Genomic DNA, 21923 nt, shown 5'->3' on the forward strand with positions numbered 1-21923 from the left:
GGCGTAGTAAGGGGGTGGGGAGAGCGGACCACCCTGGGTGCCATCTTTGTGGGAGGCGCTGGCGTCTCTCTCACCCCTGCGAGCCTCTTTAAACGTTAGCCGGCATGCGCAACATCTTCCACTTGCAGCTCGTGTCGGCGTCGGCTCCCTTCTGACATCACTTCCTGGTTGCGGGACAAGGACGTGACATCAGAAGGAAGCCGATGCTGCTCATGCTGGCAAACATTTTAAGAGGTGAGCGGGGGGTGCTCAAGTGGTGGGGAAGAGAGGGCACCCATGCGGTTGGGGATGGCATTTACAGCAGCTTTTGGCAGTTACCAGGCATGTACTAAACTAGTATTCTGTAAAAGGGGCTCTGCGCAGATCATAGCAGTACCTAAATTTGGCCCCGTAATCTTCATTTTATTCTCTGCCCTCTCGATATAATCTCTAACATTCCATTTGCTTTTTTAACCAGCGCCGCTCTGGTTCCTCAGACTTTTCTCTCAGTCTGGTTTTATAGGTTTTTTTTCTACACTTTTCCCTGCCCTTCATTTATCCTTCCAGGCAGTCTGCCAGGCTTCTCTTTTGTACAAATCTCCTTCCCAACCACCAACCACCTCTTTCCAATCTCTAACAGTGCTAGTTAATGCAGGCGCTTACAAGTAGTACAAAACAGTATCAGACCATTTCCAGGAATATAAAACAAAAACGCATTAAACATTCTTAAGATTCTAGCTAATGCTCCTGATTAAGACATAGACATCGTGAACTGAAAAGCCGATGTGGCAAGGACCATGGCATCGTACCCCTCTGGAACCTTAAAATGGTCCATTTTGTCACATAAAATTAATGAAATTGTATTTTTCAAAAACTATCCTAATCCCTGGACCAAGAGGGATGAATGAAGCCAGCACTCAGAACTGTCTGTATTGATGCAAGCTCTAAAGATGTTTAAACTTGTGGGGTTTAAGCCAGTAACTATGGAGAGGTGTGCAAGGCTTTTGCTCTATTTATCCCGCCCTCCTCCACCAAAAACTTATCCACAGAAATTTCCTCTGTGCATAATTTTTCCATCTGCAAAAAACAAGCATTGTTCAGACTCTTGCCCCCAGGACTGCCTCTGTAGTCTGCCAGTATAACGTTGAAAAGAGCACATACATTTACTGCAGAATGGCTTGCCAAATTTTAAAGCTCTGAATTCCAAAAGATAAGATTTTTTTTTAACCCAGGAACATAAGAATTACCGCTGCTGCGTCAGACCAGTGGTCCATCATGCCCAGCAGTCCGCTCACGCGGCAGTCCTTTGGTCAAAGACCAGCACCCTGAGTCTAGTCCTACCAGCGTACCTCCTTGTTCATTATGAACTTGTCTAACTTTGTCTTGAATCCCTGGAGGGTGTTTTCCCCTATGACAGACTCTGGAAGAGTCTCTGGGTGAAGAAGAACTTCCTTATGTTCGTACGGAATCTATCCCCTTTCAATTTTAGAGAGTGCCCTCTCGTTCTCTCTACCTTGGAGAGGGTGAACAACCTGTCCTTACCTACTAAGTCTATTTCCTTCAGTACCTTGAATGTTTCGATCATGTCCCCTCTCAATCTCCTCTGTTTGAGGGAGAAGAGACCCAGTTTCTCTAATCTTTCACTGTACGGCAACTCCTCCAGCCCCAGGAAAAGGGATTTGAATACAGCCCTCCCCAATTTCTAGGAGCGAAGGGTTATTTCTGATATCATTACTAAAACGATTACTTAGCCACTCATAAAAGATTATAATTTGTCTCCTTCCTTCCAACATGTGTTTATTTTCCATTAACTTAGAAAAGCTAAGCTAAGAAACAAACAAAAAAGGCTGGTTAAGGCCCACCTCTTTCGGTCTTCTGATTGGTTACTGGTGCTCCAGTCCAGTCCATTTCTTATATAAAACTAAACTGAGCATGTCTGCTTTCTTTATTTCTTTGGGAGATTTCATGAATGTTTTTCCAGAGATAGCCCAAAAACAGTTTACAATATTTTTTTAAAAAGCCATCACAAACAATTATGTTTCAGGAAGTCTAATTGCTTGAAAAGTATAGTCTAGGTGTAGAATATCTGTGTCAACCATTTCTTTTATAAGATTATTACAACAATAATTCTTCCTTGTTATGTTTTGCTATTTGCATAAGTTTTTTTTTAATTTAAAATTTGTATTGTTAGGTTGTGTATTTAGCAAGTAGGCGTGGTTGGGGTGGTTGGAACGGATTTGGGGTGGATTCAAGACAGAGTTTGTGTATGGATTGACTTAGGCGCTGGAAGGCACCTACTTTAAAGCCAAGAAAACCCTGTCCTAAAAGGCAGGGTGTCTAAGGATTCAACGCCTATCGGCGCCTAAAAATGCTTTGGCGTCATTAGGCGTGATTCTATAAATGGTGCCTAGCAGATGATTTTTAAACGGCACCAAACGGTACCATTTATAGAACTAGAGCCTTTGTGACTGCTTTTAGTTTGGGATAAATCTGGCTGAGAAAAAGCACGTACACCTGAAGTTTCCTAATACCACTAAAAGCATGTTACCCAGAAAGCAATCCTTTTAACCCAGTAAAAAGCATTTGTACTATGGAACCTAAAGCTATAATTTAGCTCATGTCCTTTTTTCAGTAATTCAGTTCTTGCAGGAAGATTTCTAGATTGGTCAGGGAGACCAGACTTTTTCCTCAATATCCAGTTAACATTGCAATAACTCAGTGATACCCAAACCTGCCCAGAGAGAACCCCAGGATGCAGGTTTTCCAGGCTATCCACAAAAATATATATGAGATAGATTTGTACACCAAGGAGGCAGTGTATGCAAACTGATCTCATGAATATTGAAAACTTGCCTGACTGGGTTTCCCCCAGAACAGATTTGAGAAATCACTGAAACAATTATTTCCATTAATACTACTCAAAGTTTCACTCTAGAGCAGGGGTTCTCAACTCAGTTCTTGGGACACACCCAGTCTGTCAGATTTTCAGGATACCCCCAATGAATATGCATGAGATAGATTTGCATACCAAGGAGGCAGCCAAGCTGATCCATCTCATACATTCATCATGGGTATCCTGAAAACCTGAAAGGCAGGGTATGCCTCAGGGACTGGGCTGAGAATTCCTGCTCTATACAGGACACATTAGTCAGGAAATTGATACTCCTCCTCTTCTAGTTCCTGAAGAGTTTTGCTTTTCAGTGCTTCCGAAAAAAAAGCAAAGCGATCTATCAATGAAGCCACCATCCCATAAACCTGAAACCAAAAGAAAAGAACACATTGGGTTAGTGAGCCTGCGGGCATGTAAGAGAAAGAGGGAGGAACAAAGACAGTGCCAAGTCCTGCCTCCTCCTAACTTACAAACACACCTGGCTTAGCAATGACAAATCAAGGCCACATCGGGAGCTTATTGCTAAGAATAAGTAAAGTGTTTCCGGTGTGCTGACAACCAGTCATGTCTGGCGTTTGTTCTGTATGCTAATGAGTTTGCAAGTGAAGTGTGCTGACAGATCTTGGTGTGGTTGCACACACCTCTGGGTTTCAGCAATGGTATGCATATTGATGAGCATGCAGCAGGTCTGTTGAATCTGATGTATTTAGGATGAAGCCTTCATGTCTAGGAACATGTGTGAAAATCTAGCTTTTTTGGTTTGGGAGAATTCCTATGGTTTAAAGGATCAGGATCACCACAGCACTTGTTTAATAATTCAGCTGGCATTTACAGCAAGCCAAATAATGTAGATACCTTTTTGATTTCTGATTTTCTTTTTTTACCTTGGTAATTCCTCCTTTTGATTTTTTTTCTTCCAGAATAGTAAGCATTGTCTTTACACATAAGGCCCTGGGATTTTCCTTCATTTTAGATGCTCTGTTTTCCACTCTTCCTAATCTGATCAAATCATCCTTAACACTGACCACAGCTCCATATTTATAATTTTTATTTCATTCTGCTTAAGCACCTCTACAAAATTTGGAGGAGGTGGAGGAAAAGGGGGTGGAGGGACTCAACTCATGACCCATCAAGTGTGACACGAGGTCAGATGGACCCCAAACAGGGTACTCCCCAAGCTCAGTCCGGCACCAGAATGGAGACAAGGAGCACTACACAAATTCCAACAGCCCTGACAAGGGGAGACTGGCACAGCTCACCTACCACCTGCTAGAGACTGAGAACAGACTGAATAGATAGAGAGAGGTACAGCTATTAGTACTAAAGCCAAAAGTTTGGTCTCAGTCTCCACCTTCTGGTCATGGTGACCTATTACCCATCAGTGAACTGTACCGGTCTCTAGAGATACTAAAGAAAAGAGAATTAAAAAGACAAATGTAAGAGAAAAAGAAGGACATAAAGGAGTGAGACTTGGATCAAAGTATACAGTTTGGCCTGCATTCTTCCCATTTACCAACCTCTGTGTAAAGATTCTCGTGGTACTTTTCCTGCACAGTGGGATCCGTTCGAGAATCAGATAGATCCACGTCTAAACTTTCCCTCGAAGAACTCAGACTCTTGACCTGAACTGTTGGTTTTAATGACTTCTTTTTCCTGCTGGCTGGACGTTCCTGACAGGAAGAAAACACACGGTAGGCAAAAATAAAGGAAAGAAAGAGGTACTGTTCCCTGGGATATTACAGCTCCCCCAAGTCCCACCAGATTTAAGAAGCCCTCCTTCCCTCACACATACCTTGCTTTCTGACTATAAAACAATCCTGAGTTCAAACACTCCTAAATGTAGCACCCTCATCATGCTCTTTCCCCTGAAATATTTGCTTTCCACTTTAAAACTGTATTGAACAATGTATCGACCCTTTCCCTCTGACACCCCATCCCCCACATACCTATCTTATCCTACATGTGAATCAATCCTAATCTACTTCTTGAGAGAGCTTCGGTATCTCAAGTTGGGACTGCTATTTATCATTTATAATTTATCATTTATAATTATAATTTGGAATTCAGTTTGCCATGTATATAAGATGGAGCGTACATTTGCAACACAAAAAGGATATATCGATAAGTTTAAAAAGATTTGGGGACCATTAACAGATTTTTGTAATGATTGATAAAATTTTTCCCATAATAAGATACTGGATAAAGGAGGGGGGGGATTTGGTTTATTCTCTTTATCATAAATACATAAATAAATTATTATAATAGTTGTTATATTGTGTACAATTAACAAAATAAGGGGAGGGAAAGGGATTCATAATTGAATAATAGTTGATAACATTATTAAAAAATTTTATATGATGTCTAAAATTATAGTAAGGATTATATAAGATATATTGTATGTACAATATGTTATAGATATATCAAGTGTATACTTAAGATAATTGTATGAATCTTTATGACACACTTGTTGTTATATGAAGAAAATCAATAAAAAAATTTTTTTTTTTTTTCATCTTTATTCCTTTTTATTTCTTTCAACAAGTGTACAATATTATTACAAGTAATTCACATCACTCACTTGACATTCTTAAGCAATATTATTACACATGTTTTAATTCCCTCCACCCACCTCCCATCCCCTCCCCTATCAACAAAATATTTTATCCAAACATATACATATTTAGACTCTCCCTCCCCCCCATTTTTACAAATTATCCCCTAAGGAAAAAGAATAACCCTTAATCATTACAATATTCAATTAATGGCCTCCACACCTCCTTAAACCTTTTAAAATATCCCCTCTGTACGGCAAGAAATCTTTCCATCTTATATAAATGACAAACTGAGTTCCACCAAAAACTACAATTCAATCTAGAACAGTCTTTCCAATTAGTCGTTATTTGTTGAATTCCCACTCCAGTAAGAATCATCAATAATTTGTTGTTTGCTGCAGATATTTGACTTTTGGCCCTCATACACATTCCAAAAATCACTGTGTCGTAGGATAATGCTACATGATTTTCCATCAATATATTAACTTGATCCCATATTGATATCCAAAATGCCTGAATACATGGACAATAAAATAAAAGATGGTCTAAAGTTCCAATTTCAATTTTACAATGCCAGCATCTATTAGACTTAGAGCAATCTAATTTTTGTAATCTAGTAGGGGTCCAGAATGCTCTATGCAACAAAAAGAACCATGTTTGCCTAATAGATGCCGACATCGTGCCTTTAATTCTCCAAGACCAAATACGTGGCCATTGAGATGCATTAATTTGATGCTTAATCTCAATGCTCCAAATATCTCTTAATCCATTTTTTGGTTTCTTATTCAAATAATTAGATATCATTTTATACCACTTTGCGGCCTGGTGTCCCAGAAAATCTGCCTGGAAACATAAGAATTCTAAGCTGTAATGATCATTTAAAGATTTCCATTCAGGGAACCCCACCTGAATAGCCTGCTTCAATTGCAACCACTTATAACTTTGTTTTTTATTCAGACCATATTTATGTTGCAATTGTGAAAAATCAAGCAGCTTACCATTATCAATTACTTCCGTTAAGGATCTTATACCTGCTTTAATCCAATCCTTCCAGACAATCTTAAACCCGCCTATTTGTATCTTGGAGTTTACCCAAATAGTCTGCTGTTTCGATTTTAAAATAGAATCACTAGTTAATTTATCTACAAATCGTAATGTTTTCCAAGTATCCATTAATACTCTATTGTCTTTACGTATTCTAGGCACTTTTATACCAAGCAGAAGATCAAGCCTAAATGGAAAAATAAGTGATCTCTCCACCCTTAACCACTCTGGTAATTGTTCCAAAAGCTCTGGGAGGACCCAATACATACCTTGGCGCATGATATAGGCCTGATGATACCTATAAAAATTGGGAAAATTTACCCCACCCTCCTCAATTGGTCTTTGCAAAGACACTAGAGCCACTCTTGCAATTTTACCCAGCCAAATAAATTTAACCAGAATACTATTTAATTTTTTATAAAAAGACCCCTGAAAAAACACTGGTATCATTCCCAATTGATAGCAAACTACAGGCAAAATCATCATTTTAACAGTTTGAACTCTTCCCCACCATGACAAATGTAAAGGATTCCATTGCTCACATAACTGTTACTTTTTGTAATAAAAATTTTTCGTTTATTTTCATTGTCTCTTCAAGTGTTTTATTCAACCAAATACCTAAGTATTTTATACCATCCTCTTTCCAAATAAAAGGGAAAGAATCAAGTATACCTTTTGTACAATGCACATTTAAAGGTAAAATTTCTGATTTATTCCAATTTATTTTGTATCCTGAGAATTTTCCAAATGTATCCATTATCTCCAGTAGACATGGAATTGTTGTTTCCGGATTCCTCAAATGAAGCAATATATCATCTGCATAAGCGGATACTTTATATTCCACTCCAGCACATGGAATACCCTCTATGTCCTTTGCCTGTTGAATAGCTAACAACAAGGGTTCAAGAACTATATCAAAGAGCAAAGGAGATAATGGACAACCCTGTCTAACTCCCCTCTGCAATTTAAAAGCATCTGAAAAATTATTATTTATGTATAAACGAGCAGTTGGGGAGCTATACAGTGCTTGAATCATTTGTATAAATCCGGATCCAATACCAAACCATTCCATAGCTTGATACATGAAATTCCATTCTACACGATCAAAAGCCTTCTCAGCATCTAGTGATACTGAAAAAGCCGGATCATTAATTTGTCTTGTTAAATAATACATCTGAAATGCCAGTCTAGTATTATTTGAAGAGTGTCTTTGAGCAACAAATCCAGTTTGATTTATTCCTATTATATGCGGAAGAGCTTTAGCCAATCTTAATGCTAAAATCTTAGCTAATATTTTACCATCTACATTTATTAAAGATATAGGCCTGTAATTTGACACCAATGTTGGATCTTTATTTGGCTTTGGCAAAACAATAGTTAAAGATTCTGCCATAGTGCCTGATATACAACCTTTATTCAGTTGGTCCTGATATAGTTTTAATAAATATGGTAAAAGGGAAATTTGAAATTCTTTATAAAACTCCACTGTAAATCCATCTCCACCTGGAGCGGTCCCAACTCTAAAGGATTTCAATGCCATTTGTAACTCTTTTAATGATATAGGTTTATCTAAACTTCCTTTTATATGATCAGGAACCTTAGGTCCTTTAACTAAACTCAAAAAATCCAACCCATCTTTCTCTTTATCTAAATAAGACTCAGAAGAATACAGTGACTTATAATATTTTAAAAATTGTTTTAATATATTTCCAATTTGAGAATGAGAATGTCCTAATTCATCCTTAATTATGCTTATTTTCTCCTTTCTTTTCTTTGCTTTTAAATAATTTGCCAATAATCTTCCAGCCTTATTTGCACTACCATAATACATCGTTTGCTGAGCAAAAATATCTTTCCTTACTAATCCAGAGGAAATTTCATTATATTCACATTTTTTTTTTAACAATAATTGAAATGTCTCTTGTTCCCATTTATTAACCAATTTTAATTCCAAATTTTTAATTTCTTTTTCCAAATTTGCAAATTGCTTTCTTATCTGTTTCTTTTTATACGCAGAATATGATATAATTTGTCCTCTCATAGTTGCTTTGAAAGCATCCCATAATATTCCAATCGACATTTCCTCTAGGTCATTAAGTCTGAAATATTCATTCATTTTTATCTGAAATTCAGTGCAAAATTTAGAATCAGCAAGCAAAGTATTATCAAACCTCCATACAGGTTTGGAATTATCTTGATCTAATAAGTTAACTTCTATCCACACACCACCATGATCAGATATTACTATTGGTTCTATGTCAGCTTTTACAACTTGCTGTACAATCTGATCTGAAACAAATATATAATCAATTCTTGAAAACGATTGATGAACATGTGAACAAAATGTAAATTCCCGATCATTAAAATGAAGAATACGCCATATATCTTTCAAATTACATGCTTGTATCAAATTTTCTAATCCCATTGATTTCATAATTCTACTAGGCTTTTTATCCATTATTGGATCTATAACAGCATTGAAATCCCCAGCCACCACTAAATTAGTAGTAGCCAGTGGTAAAACTAATTGTTGTAGAGATTTAAAGAATTCACTTTGATTCGAATTAGGTGCATATATATTTAGTAACGCCATTGTATTACTGCCCATGCTCATGTCAACAAGTACCCACCTTCCTTGAGGATCTGCCTTTACCATATTAAATGTTGCTGAACATTTTTTATTAATCAATATTGCTACTCCTGCCTTCTTTTTTACCGCTGGTGCAAATAAACATTATTTTATCCACTTATCTGTCAGCTTCATAGACTCTGTTCCAGACAAATGTGTCTCTTGCAAGAAACATATACAGTGGTGCCTCGCATAACGGACGCCTCGCACAGCGAACGCTGCGCACAACGAACTTTTTGTCGTGCTCCCCACAACGAACTTCGTTTCACACAACGAAGTCGCCCGAGGGGCCCGGGGGGGGGGGGCGGAACTACTCTCGCCGAAGCCGGGAACAGCAGCACCCATGCAGAGAAGGAGAAGACGGCGTGTAGGGGACTCCAGTAAATGCAGAGCAGCAGCTGTGGCAATCAAAAAAAGAGGAGGTCTGCTGTTAAGGTGGACCAGGGTCCTGGAAAATTCGTGAAATCCTGCAATATTACCAGGATCTCAATACAAGTCCATGAGGATCCTGGAGATCCTGCAAATCCTGGTTTTACCCAGACCCGATTCTCTGGTCCTATCTTACGAGACCTGACCCATTTACAGCAAGTTAAGCCATGTTTAAGCTAACGAAAAAAAATCCAGAAAACATCAAAAGATTATTTCCTTTTTAACAAATAGTAATACTGTACCATGAAATACTGTTCCATCATCTCCCTCCACCTTACCCTGGATGCCGAGTTCTCCGGCCCTCTTTCTCGGCCAGCCGCACGCTTTCAGGGAGCAGCGCACGCGCGCATGCTCTGTTGCTCAATCTTCTCCTCTGACGCAACCGGAAACCGGAAGTTGCAGGAGAGTAGAACATTGACCAACTCCAGCAGCTGCGCGTGCACAGCTTTCTGGAAGCGTGCGGCTGGGTGAGGGAGAGGGCCGGCAGACTCCGCATACAAGGTGAGGTGGAGGGAGGGAAATGTAGGGCTGCAGAACGAATTATTGTGTTTTAAATGTATTCTTATGGGAAAACAGGGCTGCAGAACGAATTATTGTGTTTTAAATGTATTCTTATGGGAAAACGCGTTTCACACAACGAACGTTTCACATAACAAACTTGCTCCTGGAACGGATTAAGTTCGTTGTGTGAGGCACCACTGTATCTATATTTTGTTGTTTAATATATTCCAATACCTTTTTCCTTTTTATAGGGTGATTAAGGCCATTTACATTCAAAGAAAAAATTTTAAAACCCATTTTACAAATAAAATATAAAATACATATATAATCCACTCAAACATAAAATATACATTTTTTCTTTTTCCTTAAACCAATATATGAGTCTCCCTCCCTCCCCTCTTTCCCCATCCCCCCTATTCCCATCCCCCACCCTCCCCTCCCCTAACACAAATGCAAACTTCGAAACGCACATATTACTGAGCAAAAATAAACTCCCCACAGGCAATAACATACTCATTTTTCTTTCTCTAATCTTTCAAACAACCAACACTAAATTATCCTGCAGTCAATCCATTCTTCAATACCCTAAATACCTATATTTACTATAATTCTTTATTATATACTTCCCCTCTCATTCAAATTTCCAAACATTCTTCCATCCTATACCTCTAATATATTTATAAAAGTATATACCCAATATTTCGGAAACCATTTCTTACAATATATACCCCCCCAAGATTAATATTATTATTTTATTATTTTTTTTTTTAACCTAAGTTTCTCACAACTTCAATGGAACATACATCACTCCATCCTATAATATTCATTTTTTTTTTTTTTTTTAACCTTACATCAAAAGAAGGATCAAACATTTCAACCAAGCAGACCTCATATTTTTTAAAACTCTCATTAATTTTCATTGCATCTTCAATCTATTACAGTCTATTCTCCATTCTGCACAACTGTAACACTTGTACATTTTCATCCTGCTGTTTCAGTCTCTTATTCCATCTTCTTGCAGATTGCTATTTCATCTTTCTCCAATAAAGTATTTTTGCAACATCATCCTTATATCTCAGTCAATTTCAGATGCAAATTGTAAATCTAAATAATGCTCAAGTCATTTCCATCAGTCCATCTTCACATCTTCTTCTCTTTACATCAATAGTCTTTTGTATTTTTCATCTTATTATATTCTAAGTTCCCACATTTCTCCAATGCAGCATTTATGTGTCCTCATATTATCTCAGTCACGCTCAAATGCAAATTATAAATTCACATTAAGAAACCATCCAAATCTTATAATTGTTCCTCATATTTTCTTCACTTCCTATATGCTCCATCCCTCTTCTTACCTTGTCAAAATCTTCTTTTCTTCTTTTCTTATTGTCTCTTTAAAATTTTTCATTTCTTTTCTTTAAATCTTGTTTGAAATGTTGATCCCCCTTAAACCTAACTGCAACAATTTTCTAGAAAATATTTTCTCCTTTTCTATTTTTTTTCCACTTTTTCCTTCTTTATAAAATATTTTTCAATTTTCACTCAAAAATATAAACCAAAAATAATCTAAGTATATTATTTATTACATTTTCTAAATAATTTCATGAAACCATAAAATTTTAATAAAAATTTAAAACATTTATAATTCCACCGTTCTGGCTCTATCTCTGGGGTACTGTGGTGTTGGGTTTTTAAAAATCTTTTGCACATGATCTGCTGTGAAAGCCTCTTGTTGTAATCTATCAATGTACCTTCCATCTTGGGCTATTTATTTTAGTTGATAATTATATTACCGTTGGATAAGTTTGGAAGTATGTATGGAAATACGTAACCTTAAGAGTTATGTTAGGAAATTCTTTTTCAAGGAGAGGGTGGTGGATGACTGGATTGCCCTCCCGAGGGAGATGGTAGAGAGGAAAACGGTGATGGAATTCAAAAAAGCATGGGATGAACCGTATTCCAGTCAGGTTTTCAGGATTTCCCCAATGAATATGCATGAGATTATTTGCATGCACTGCTTTCAATGCATATTCATTGGGGAAATCCTGAAAACCCGACTGGCATACGGCTCTCGAGGACCGGAGTTCCCTACCCCTGGAAGGTCTATGGCCCAGAAATAACAAAGAAAAAAGATATTTTAATTTAATCATGAAATTGTGATTACAGGGCAGATTGGATGGATCATTCAAGTCTTTATCTGCCATCATTTACTAACCACCTCGTCTATGAAACTGCGCTAGTGGTTTTTAGCGCAGAGAGCCGCGCTGAATGGCCCACGCTGCTCCCAACGCTCATTGAGTTTCTATGAGCGTCGGGAGCTGCGCGGGCCATTCAGTGGGCTCCCCGCGCTAGAAACTGCTAGTGCGGTTTCGTAGAAGAGGAAATGTGCTTATTGTTTGCTCTGCTGTGTATGTTCTCTTGTAAACCGCCAAGAACTTTGGACTGTGAGGTATATAGGTGTAAATAAATAAATAAATACTGAAATTAACTGTACTCTGCTGTATAATCTTATCTGACAAAGATTTGGTATCGTGCCGATTATGAATGCATCACTTTTGTTGAATGTGGATTTGCGAGTCTTTATGATATAGTGTTTACAGAACAGTGAAGAGAGTTAGGATTCTATACATTTACTAGTCTTTAAGCCCGTTACATTAACGGGTGCTAGAATAGATGTGTGTGTGTGTCTTTCTTTCTTTCTGTCTCTCTCTTTCCTCGGCTGTCCACCACCACCCCTTGCTTGCTCCCCCTGTCCATCAGTAGCCCTTCTCCCTTCCTTTTACCTCCCCCTTGTCCAGCATCACCCCTTCACTGCTCCCCCTGTCCAGCAGTAGCCCTTCTACCTTCCTTTTACTTTCCCCCTGTCCAGCATCACCCCTTCACTGCTCCCCCTGTCCAGCAGCAGCCATTTTCCCTTCATTTTACCTCCCCCCTATCCAGCAGCACCTCTTCCCTGCTCCTCTTGTCCATCAATACCTGTTCAGCAGCACCCTTTCACTGCCCCCCCTGTCCAGCGGCAGCCTTCTCCCTTTGTTTTACCTTCCCCCTGTTCATCAGCAGGCCTTCCCTGCTCCCCCTGTCCAGCATCCACTAGCCCGGGCAGCCTCGGAGCTTTTGCTAGGCCGGCCCACCTCGCATTATCGAAGTAAGTCGGCCTAGCAAATGCCCCGCGGCTGCAAGATGAAACCGCGACTGCTGCGTTTGCTGGTTCAGGGGTGAGAAGAGGCGTCCCGGCAGCAGCAGTACAGGAAGTCAGCCAGCATTGGAGATCGGGGCAGAAGGCAGGGAGTGTGCATGTGCGGCACAGAAGCACACATCACGGCGGCAGGGATCACGGCATCGTAAGTGCGCATGCGCACTTAGGGTTTTATTATAGAGGATACCTTTGGTGGAGTCTTTTTAGCCTATGATTGAAGGTGAGCCTCCCTGTTTTACGTTCCCCGCTGGGGTCCAACAGGGTTGGGCTCTTTATACCTGAGGCTTTTTCTCCATCTTTTGATTGAATGAATTAAAAGTGGCTGGATCTGGTATGACTGGATAGTGTTTTCATAGTCTGAATGTTTCCAAAGGACCCAGATTAAAGACTACATTCTTCCTCTGCCTTCCCCAACTTCCTTCTACTGCTTCTCATTAACGCTCCCCAGTTGCTTGAACTCTTGGAGATCACCCTTCCTTCTCAGTGTAACAACCTTTACTTCTGAAATGCTTTCCTAGGTTCCACTGTGCAAGGATCCCATTGGTTACCTCTTTCTCTTTTCCAGCTGATTTTACTTTTTTCTCTTCTTTTTCTTTTCCCCCAAATCCTTTTTTGTCTTCTGTTGCAAGGCTTAATTTTTTTTCGTCCTTCTTGCTTTTGGCAACTCGCTTCGGGTCCACTGAAACACAAATTACTGAATCACCAGTTAAACTTGCCTAAACCTCACTGACAGGAGTTAGCAGGTGTCAGAAGATAACACAGGCAAAGAGACACAAGAAACAGGAGAAAAAGTTCCACAGGATATAAACAGGCAAACAAACGAAATGGAACACTAAACTGTCCAAACACATTTTATTATGACATAAAAGAGTCCAAAATATATAGTCTAAAAATAAGTGGCTCTCTGAAAACACAGGCTCTGGTCCAAGCAATCACTTTCTTTCAACACGGCTGTGTTTTGGCTGCTGGGCCTTCATCAGGAGAAGGAAAACAAACCTCGCAGGTTGAGATGGAATTAGCTGATGCTTAAGAGACAATTCAAGATACAGTGGGGAGTGTGTGGCGCAGTGGTTAAAGCTACAGACTCAGCACCCTGGGGTTATGGGTTCAAACCCTCGCTGCTCCTTGTGACCCTGGGCAAGTCACTTAATCCCCCTATTGCCCCAGGTACATTAGATAGATTGTGAGCCCGCCAAGACAGACAGGGAAAAATGCTTGAGTACCTGAATAAATTCATGTAAACCGTTCTGAGCTCCCTTAGGAGAATGGTATCGAAAATTGAATAAATAAAACATGAGCCATTGAAAGTAAGACAATTTTGGGCATAATAGAGATAATACAGAACATAAGAAATGCCATACTGGACCAAAGAAGAATGCAGCAAAAAAAAAAAATAATAATTCAACAGGAAACTGGTGAATTACTGTGTGTCTCTTAGGGAAAGGAAATACATTTTCTCCCTAAGTCTTGCTAAGTATCTTTAAATGGGGGTCCTTTTACTAAAGCGCATGCTGAAATGGCTAGCACACCTTAGTAGAGGGACCCCATGATGACCTAACATGTTATCTCAGTAAGGCAATCAGTGGCGTAGCAAGGGTGAGCGGCACCTGGGGTGGTGGCATCTCTTCCCCTCCACGCATGCACGCCCCTTCCCCATGCTTTTTTAACTTCGGCGCAAGCAGCCACCAACTTACTGCCCACGTCAGCTTTGGCACTCTCTCTGATGCCACTTCCTAAGCGCGGGTCCCGCTAAAGTTATAAAAGGTACGGGGAGAGGGGAAGAGGCGCACACGTGGCAGGGGAAGGAGTGGGAAGGGGGGTGGAGAGGAGGAGGGGTGCCGGCGTCCGGGGTGGACTGCCTCTCAGGCCCTCCTCCTTACTATGTTACTGAAGGAAATAGTACCGTAAAAGTATGGTAGGAAAGATAAAGAAGGCTACATACTGAATCTCCGGGATAAAAAGTTGTCTATCAGTGGAGGGGCATTTTCGATAGGATGTCTAAGTCCGACTTTGGCCATTTCCTGCAAAACCAAAACATCCAAAATTGGACTTCCAGAAGGGTCCATATTCAAAAATGCTGGATGTCCATTTTTTTTTTTTAATTGTCTAGTTGGATGTCTTGGCCACCAGGATGGCCAACCTCAGGACATCTAACTTTAATCCCCATTTTTGACCACAATACCATCCAAATTGAAAACGTCCAAATGAAGCCCATTTGGACATAGAAGGGGCCAGCTTTCTAATGGACTGGCCACCCCAATAGCATTTATGGTTCCAGGTGGCACCTTTACGGCAGTATAGTAGGGGTTTGCGAGGCTCATACTTTCCACCATAAATGTAGTGGTTAGAATGGCTTATGGGCCTGATTTTTCCTTTCTGTGGTTCACTAGCCCACCCACCTGACTACTTAAGATACTTGTGTTATGCTCTAATAGGCTTTCTGCTGTTCTAGAGCCAGGAATGTACTATTTCATTCAAATTTGGGGGGTGGGTGGGAGGGGGGGTCAGTGACCACTGGGAGAGTGTTTGGGGTTCATTACTTAATTCCTCCAGTAGTCATCTGGTCAGTTTGGGTACCTTTTGGCATTTAGACGCTTCTCAAACAGGTCTAGTTGAAAACTTCTAAGTTCCATCTAGGGCATCCTGGGAAAGGAGAAATTAGGTTCTTACCTGCTAATTTACTTTCTTTTAGCTTCTCCAGACCAGTAGAGGTTAACTTTACGAATGGGTATATATCTAATCATGACCAGCAGGTGGAGACTGAAAACAAAACTTTGGGACAGTATATCCTAGCCCCTCCTCTCTATTTCCCTCAGTCTGCCGAATAGCCAAGCAGAACCAAGAACTGGAAAACAACAGAGAGAAAAACAATACTCCGAAAGGAGTAACAAATAACATACCCAAAATGCTGTTGGAAAATGCAGAGGAGAAATTCCCGAAGGAAGAATGTCCCCACAGCTCGCCAGCTAAGCCAGCCGAGCCACAGCCGCTGTTCTTCAATTCTCCCCGGCCCTAGAAAAATACTAGAACCCGCAGCAAAAACCAAAAACTGCCCGCGCAACAGCCCCAACAACAACAACAACAGACAGGGTGGGGACCTCTACTGGTCTGGAGAAGCTAAAAGAAAGTAAATTAGCAGGTAAGAACCTAATTTCTCCTTCTTTAGCACTCTCCAGACCAGTAGAGGTTAACTTTACGAATGGGACGTACCAAAGCAGTCCCTCTCACGGGCGGGACCCCCGAAGGGCCGATACCAGTACACGCTCACCGAACACCGCGTCCCGACGCGCCTGCACATCAACCCGATAATGACGAACAAAGGAATGCAAGGAGGACCAAACCGCAGCCTTACAAATATCCACTGGAGGCACGAGCGACGACTCAGCCCAAGAAGCCGCCTGACCCCGAGTGGAATGAGCCTTGAGAAACTCCGGAACAGGCTGCTGTTTCAGAAGATAAGCGGAAGCAATCGTCTCCTTGATCCAGCGCGCAATAGTAGCCTTAGAAGCGCCAGCTCCCCGACGAGGACCCGCCAGGAGGACAAAGAGATGATCGGACTTCCGGAATTCCTGGGTCCGCTGCACATAAGAGCGAAGGACCCGACCGACATCCAACTTGCGCAGCTGCCGTTGCTCAGAAGAGCCCTCCCGACCACCCAAGACCGGGAGAACCACCGATTGATTGACATGAAAAGGAGAAACAACCTTCGGCAGAAAGGAAGGAACAGGCCGCAAGACGACCCGCTCCCTAGAAAACTCCAAGAAGGGAGCCCTACAAGAGAAAGCCTGCAGCTCAGAAACACGCCTAGCAGAAGTAATGGCCACCAAAAAGACCGCCTTCAAAGTAAGGTCCTTCAAAGAACAGTCGTCCAAGGGCTCGAAAGGCGGACGCACCAAAACAGAGAGAACCAGATTAAGATCCCAAGAGGGAACCGAGGGCCGTAGGGGAGGCCTAAGCAACTTGGCCGCCCGCAAAAACCGAATCACATCAGGAAGAGCCGATAAACGCTGACCTGACACCAACCCTCGAAAAGCCGACAGGGCCGCAAGATGAACCCGGAGAGAAGACCAAGCCAGGCCTCTATCCAGGCCATCCTGCAAGAACTCCAGAATGTTAGGCAGAGAAGCGCGAAAAGAGGTCACTCCCCGCGCCCGACACCATTCCTCAAAGAGACGCCAAACCCGCACATAAGCCCGAGAGGTAGAAAGCCTCCGGGACCCCAACAGTGTAGAGATCACCTTGTCTGAATATCCCTTCTTGCTAAGGCGACCCCTTTCAAGAGCCACGCCGTAAGACAGAAGGGAGACGGGTCGAACATGGGAATGGGACCCTGCATCAGAAGGTCGTCCGAGAGAGGCAGAGGAAGAGGATCCGCTACCAGGTGCCTCACCAGATCCGCATACCACGGACGGCGAGGCCAATCCGGCGCCACCAGCACCACCAAACCCGGATGGTGAACAATGCGAAGAAGCACTCTGCCCACCAGCGGCCAAGGAGGGAACACATACAACAGCCCCTCCGTTGGCCACTGCTGGACCAGAGCATCCAGACCCTCGGCCAGACCGTCCCTGCGACGACTGAAGAAGCGGGGCACTTTGGCGTTGCCACCCGTGGCCATCAGGTCCATCAGGGGCTGCCCCCAAGCCTGCACTATCAACTGAAACGCCTCGGCGCCGAGACACCACTCTCCTGGATCTAGGAAGTGACGACTGAGGAAGTCTGCCTGAACATTTTCTACTCCGGCTATATGAGAGGCCGAGAGGTCCAGCAGATGGGATTCCGCCCAAACCATGAGCAGAGCCGCCTCCTGCGCCACCTGAGTGCTCTTGGTGCCCCCCTGACGATTGACATAAGCCACCGCCGTGGCATTGTCCGACAGCACTCTGACCGACTTGCCCAGCAACAGGGAGTGGAAAGCCAACAGCGCCAGACGGACCGCTCTGGTCTCCAACACGTTGATCGACCAGGCGGCCTCCTCCGCGGACCAGGTGCCCTGAGCTGAGTGACCCAAACACTGAGCCCCCCAACCCAGGAGACTCGCATCCGTCAGGAGCACCGTCCACTGCGGGAGATCCAGACCCACCCCCTGAACTAGGTGAGGGGTCTGGAGCCACCAACGCAGACTGCAGCGCGCCAAGCCTCGCAGGGGAACCGGAACATCCATCCCGTGCCTCTGGGGAGACCACCTCCGGAGCAGAGCATACTGGAGAGGACGCATGTGGGCCCGCGCCCACCTCACCACGTCCAGGGACGCCGCCATCGACCCCAAGACCTGGAGGAAATCTCGCGCCCGAGGACACCGGGACGCCAAAAGCAGGCGAATCTGAGATTGCAATTTGCTCACCCGGCCCTCTGGGAGGAAGACCTTCCCCAAGGAGGTGTCGAACAGCACCCCTAGGTACTCCAGACGCTGAGCCGGGACCAACCGACTCTTGGAAAGGTTGACCACCCAGCCCAGCGACCGGAGAAACTCCACCACCCGAGCAGTAACCCGGGAGCTTTCCTGCAACGACTTTGCCCGAATTAACCAGTCGTCCAGGTAGGGGTGTACCAGGATGCCCTCCGACCGCAAGGCTGCCGCGACGACCACCATCACCTTGGTGAACGTCCGAGGAGCCGTGGCCAGCCCAAAGGGAAGCGCACAGAACTGAAAGTGCCGACCCAAGATCGCAAAGCGCAGGAAACGCTGATGAGAGGCCCGAATGGGAACATGCAAGTAGGCCTCCGTCAGATCGAGAGAAGTGAGAAACTCCCCCGGCTGAACCGCCAGAATGACCGACCGCAGAGTTTCCATACGGAAAGAGGGAATCTTGAGAGCCCTGTTGACCCCTTTTAAATCGAGGATGGGCCGAAAGGTCCCCTCCTTCTTGGGCACCACAAAGTAAATGGAGTACCTGCCCGTGCCCCACTCCGGAGGGGGCACCGGAACAACTGCCCTGAGATCTAGCAAGCGCTGAAGGGTCTGGCGAAAAGCCTGCGTCTTCCCCGGAGTCTGACGCGGAGAAGCGAGGAAAAAATCCGGCAGAGAGCGGGGGAACTCCAGGGCATAACCGTCCCGCACCACCTCCAGGACCCACTGATCGGACGTGATCTCGGCCCATTTGGGGAAAAATTCGCGCAGCCGGGCCCCCACCGGAACCAAAGGGGGCGCCGGCAAGGCGTCATTGTGCAGGACGAGAAGCGGGGGAACCGGCGGAGGGATTCCCTGCCCCCCGACGGGCCCCCCGAAAGGGCTGCATGCGCTGGAAGAACCGACCCCGGGAAAATCCCGGAGACTGGAAAGAAGCAGCCCCACGCCCAGGGCGATACTTGTGAAACTCCCGCAAACGCCCCCGGGCCGCACCCCCCCGAGACGCCGGGCGGGCACGGTCCTCCGGCAGACGGGGAACTTTCGAGTCCGACAGAGTCTGAATCAACTTATCCAGGTCCTCTCCAAACAAAAACGACCCCCGAAAGGGAAATTTAGTAAGCTTAGCTTTGGACGCAGCATCCGCCGCCCAAGCGCGCAGCCACAACACACGCCTTGCGGCCACGCCAAAAGCCATAGACTTAGCCGAGATCCGCACCAAGTCATATAGAGCATCTGAGAGGAATGAGGCCGCCATCTCAATCTTCGCAACCTCCTGATCCACCAGAGACCAGTCGTCAGACTCTCGATCCAAGACCCGCTCCGCCCACCGAAACACGGCGCGAGCGACCAGTCCCCCACAAATAGCCGCCTGGACCCCAAAGGCAGAGACCTGAAAATTTTGCTTAAGGATGCTCTCCAATTTGCGCTCCTCAGGGTCCCGCAAGGCAGAACCGCCCTCAACAGGCACGGTATGCCGCTTGGAAATTGCCGAGACCACCGCATCCACGACTGGCGAAGCTAACGTAGCCCGATCCCCTTCAGGAATGGGATACAGGCGAGCCATGCTGCGCGCCAGCCGAAACGGCGTCTCCGGCGTTTTCCACTGCTCCAGAATAATATCCCGAATATCCTGATGCATAGGAAAAGAGCGGGAAACGGAACGGATCCCCCGTAACAGGGGGTCCCCCACACGCGGAGTCTCCAGCGGCGCGTCCTCAAAACGCAAAACCGAAGAAACCTGTTGAATAAGGTCAGGCAGCTCATCTTTCTGAAAAAGGCGCACCACGGACGCCTCGTCACTGGAGAACGGGAAATCCGACAACCCGCCGCCAGCTTCCGTCCCCTCCAGAGAGTCCTGGAACTCCTCAGAAGGGTCCAGGTCCTCCTCCAAACCGACCCGTTCCTCCGACCACAAATTCTCGTCCCACGACACCCGCGGACGCTTGGACAAGGGAGGCGGCGGAGGGGACGTCACGCCAGACGAAAGAGGCAAAGCCGCAGGGAGCGCGGAGGAAAACCCACCCCCCGAAACCCCCTGGGCGCAACCGGGACCCCCAGCCGCCTGAAAATAGGCTCTGCATAAAGAAAAGAAAAATTCAGGAGAAAAACCCCCCGAGGGTCCCAAGGGACTCCCTGCCACAGCAGGGGACCCAGCAGAACCTTGCCCCTGCATAGTCAAAACAGGGGGAAGGTCACCTGAGGTGGAAGACAAAATGGAGGGGCCAGACAGAGAAGATGGCGGTTTTTCCCGCCAAAAAAGCTCCCTCCATAGCCTGAAGCGGCTGAGAAACCTGAATAGTCTCAGCCGCTAAAGCAGGCAAGCCGGCATCAGCTGTCAAAAAATCAGCTGAGAGGGAATCCTCTAAAACCCGACCGTCGGCGGTTTGGGGAATCCCTCCGTGGGCGGACGGAGAAGACCGGGCTTCCCCACCGTTCCCTGCCGACTCGCGAGGCACCATCGGCGGGGAGCTCTGGGCGCCTGCAGCCGCTGCCGACGGAGCTCCTCCACCGCACCGGCCTGAACACCGCTTGCACAGGCCGGCCGCGAGTGCCTCGCGTCTGGAGCACAATGAGCACTTTTTCCCTTTAGAAGTGCTCATTGCTCCATACGCGACCTAGCTGCAAAAAAGTGCCGGTTAGTTGAAAAAATACAGTAAAATACAGTTTTCTTAAAGGGATACAACCCTCCAGACCAGCACTACCTCAGGATTTTTTTTTTTTTTTTTTTTACAGAACAGACTCCACAGGCTCTCGAAGCAATATGCCTTGCTTGATTTAGGGGGCAAGGCTTACTGCTGAGGCTCCTCTAAAAAAATGTGGGGAGGTGGAGGAAGTGGGGGGAGGGACCCCGCTCGTGACCCGCCGGGTTTGACACCCCCGAGGTCGGACGAACCCCCAAACAGAGTCCGCCCAAGCTCCGTCCGGCTAAAAACAGGGACAATAAACCCCCTAAACAAATTCCAACAGCCCTACCAAGGGAGATGGGTACAGATCACTCAACACCTGCTGGAGACTGAAAGAAGACTGAGGGAAATAGAGAGGAGGGGCTAGGATATACTGTCCCAAAGTTTTGTTTTCAGTCTCCACCTGCTGGTCATGATTAGATATATACCCATTCGTAAAGTTAACCTCTACTGGTCTGGAGAGTGCTAAAGAAGGTTCAATTAAAGCTGCAACCACCATTACTGTCATGCCTTTTGTAGATATATGAATCAGATCATACAGGGCATCTGCTACATGGACCAAGTTTGATTCCAACTGAGGAGGGAGTAATGATTCTTCCACCCCTCCTGACTGATCTAAACTATGCACTTGTTGAACTGACAGAAGAGAAGCTCTACAGACATATGCAC

At 44.4% G+C, this 21923-nt stretch overlaps 1 protein-coding gene across 3 annotated transcripts in view; it reads right to left on the reverse strand.

The window, feature by feature from the left end:
- Nucleotides 1-1909: 1909 nt before the first annotated feature.
- MYCBPAP (MYCBP associated protein) overlaps nt 1910-21923 on the reverse strand; it is a 118768-nt gene continuing 98754 nt past the window's right edge. For 2 of the 3 annotated variants that reach the window (XM_033960156.1, XM_033960154.1), the window contains exons 17-19: nt 13769-13914; nt 4387-4539; nt 1910-3234 (exon numbers count right to left, since the gene is read on the reverse strand). In XM_033960156.1, coding sequence (XP_033816047.1) covers nt 3124-3234; nt 4387-4539; nt 13769-13914 — 410 coding nt within the window. In that variant the 3' untranslated portion in view covers nt 1910-3123. The remainder of the gene's footprint in view (nt 3235-4386; nt 4540-13768; nt 13915-21923) is intronic. The other variant, XM_033960155.1, reaches the window with a different exon arrangement.

This window comes from Geotrypetes seraphini, chromosome 10, assembly GCF_902459505.1.
Source record: "Geotrypetes seraphini chromosome 10, aGeoSer1.1, whole genome shotgun sequence".
In the NCBI taxonomy this organism is placed as follows: Eukaryota; Metazoa; Chordata; class Amphibia; order Gymnophiona; family Dermophiidae; genus Geotrypetes; species Geotrypetes seraphini.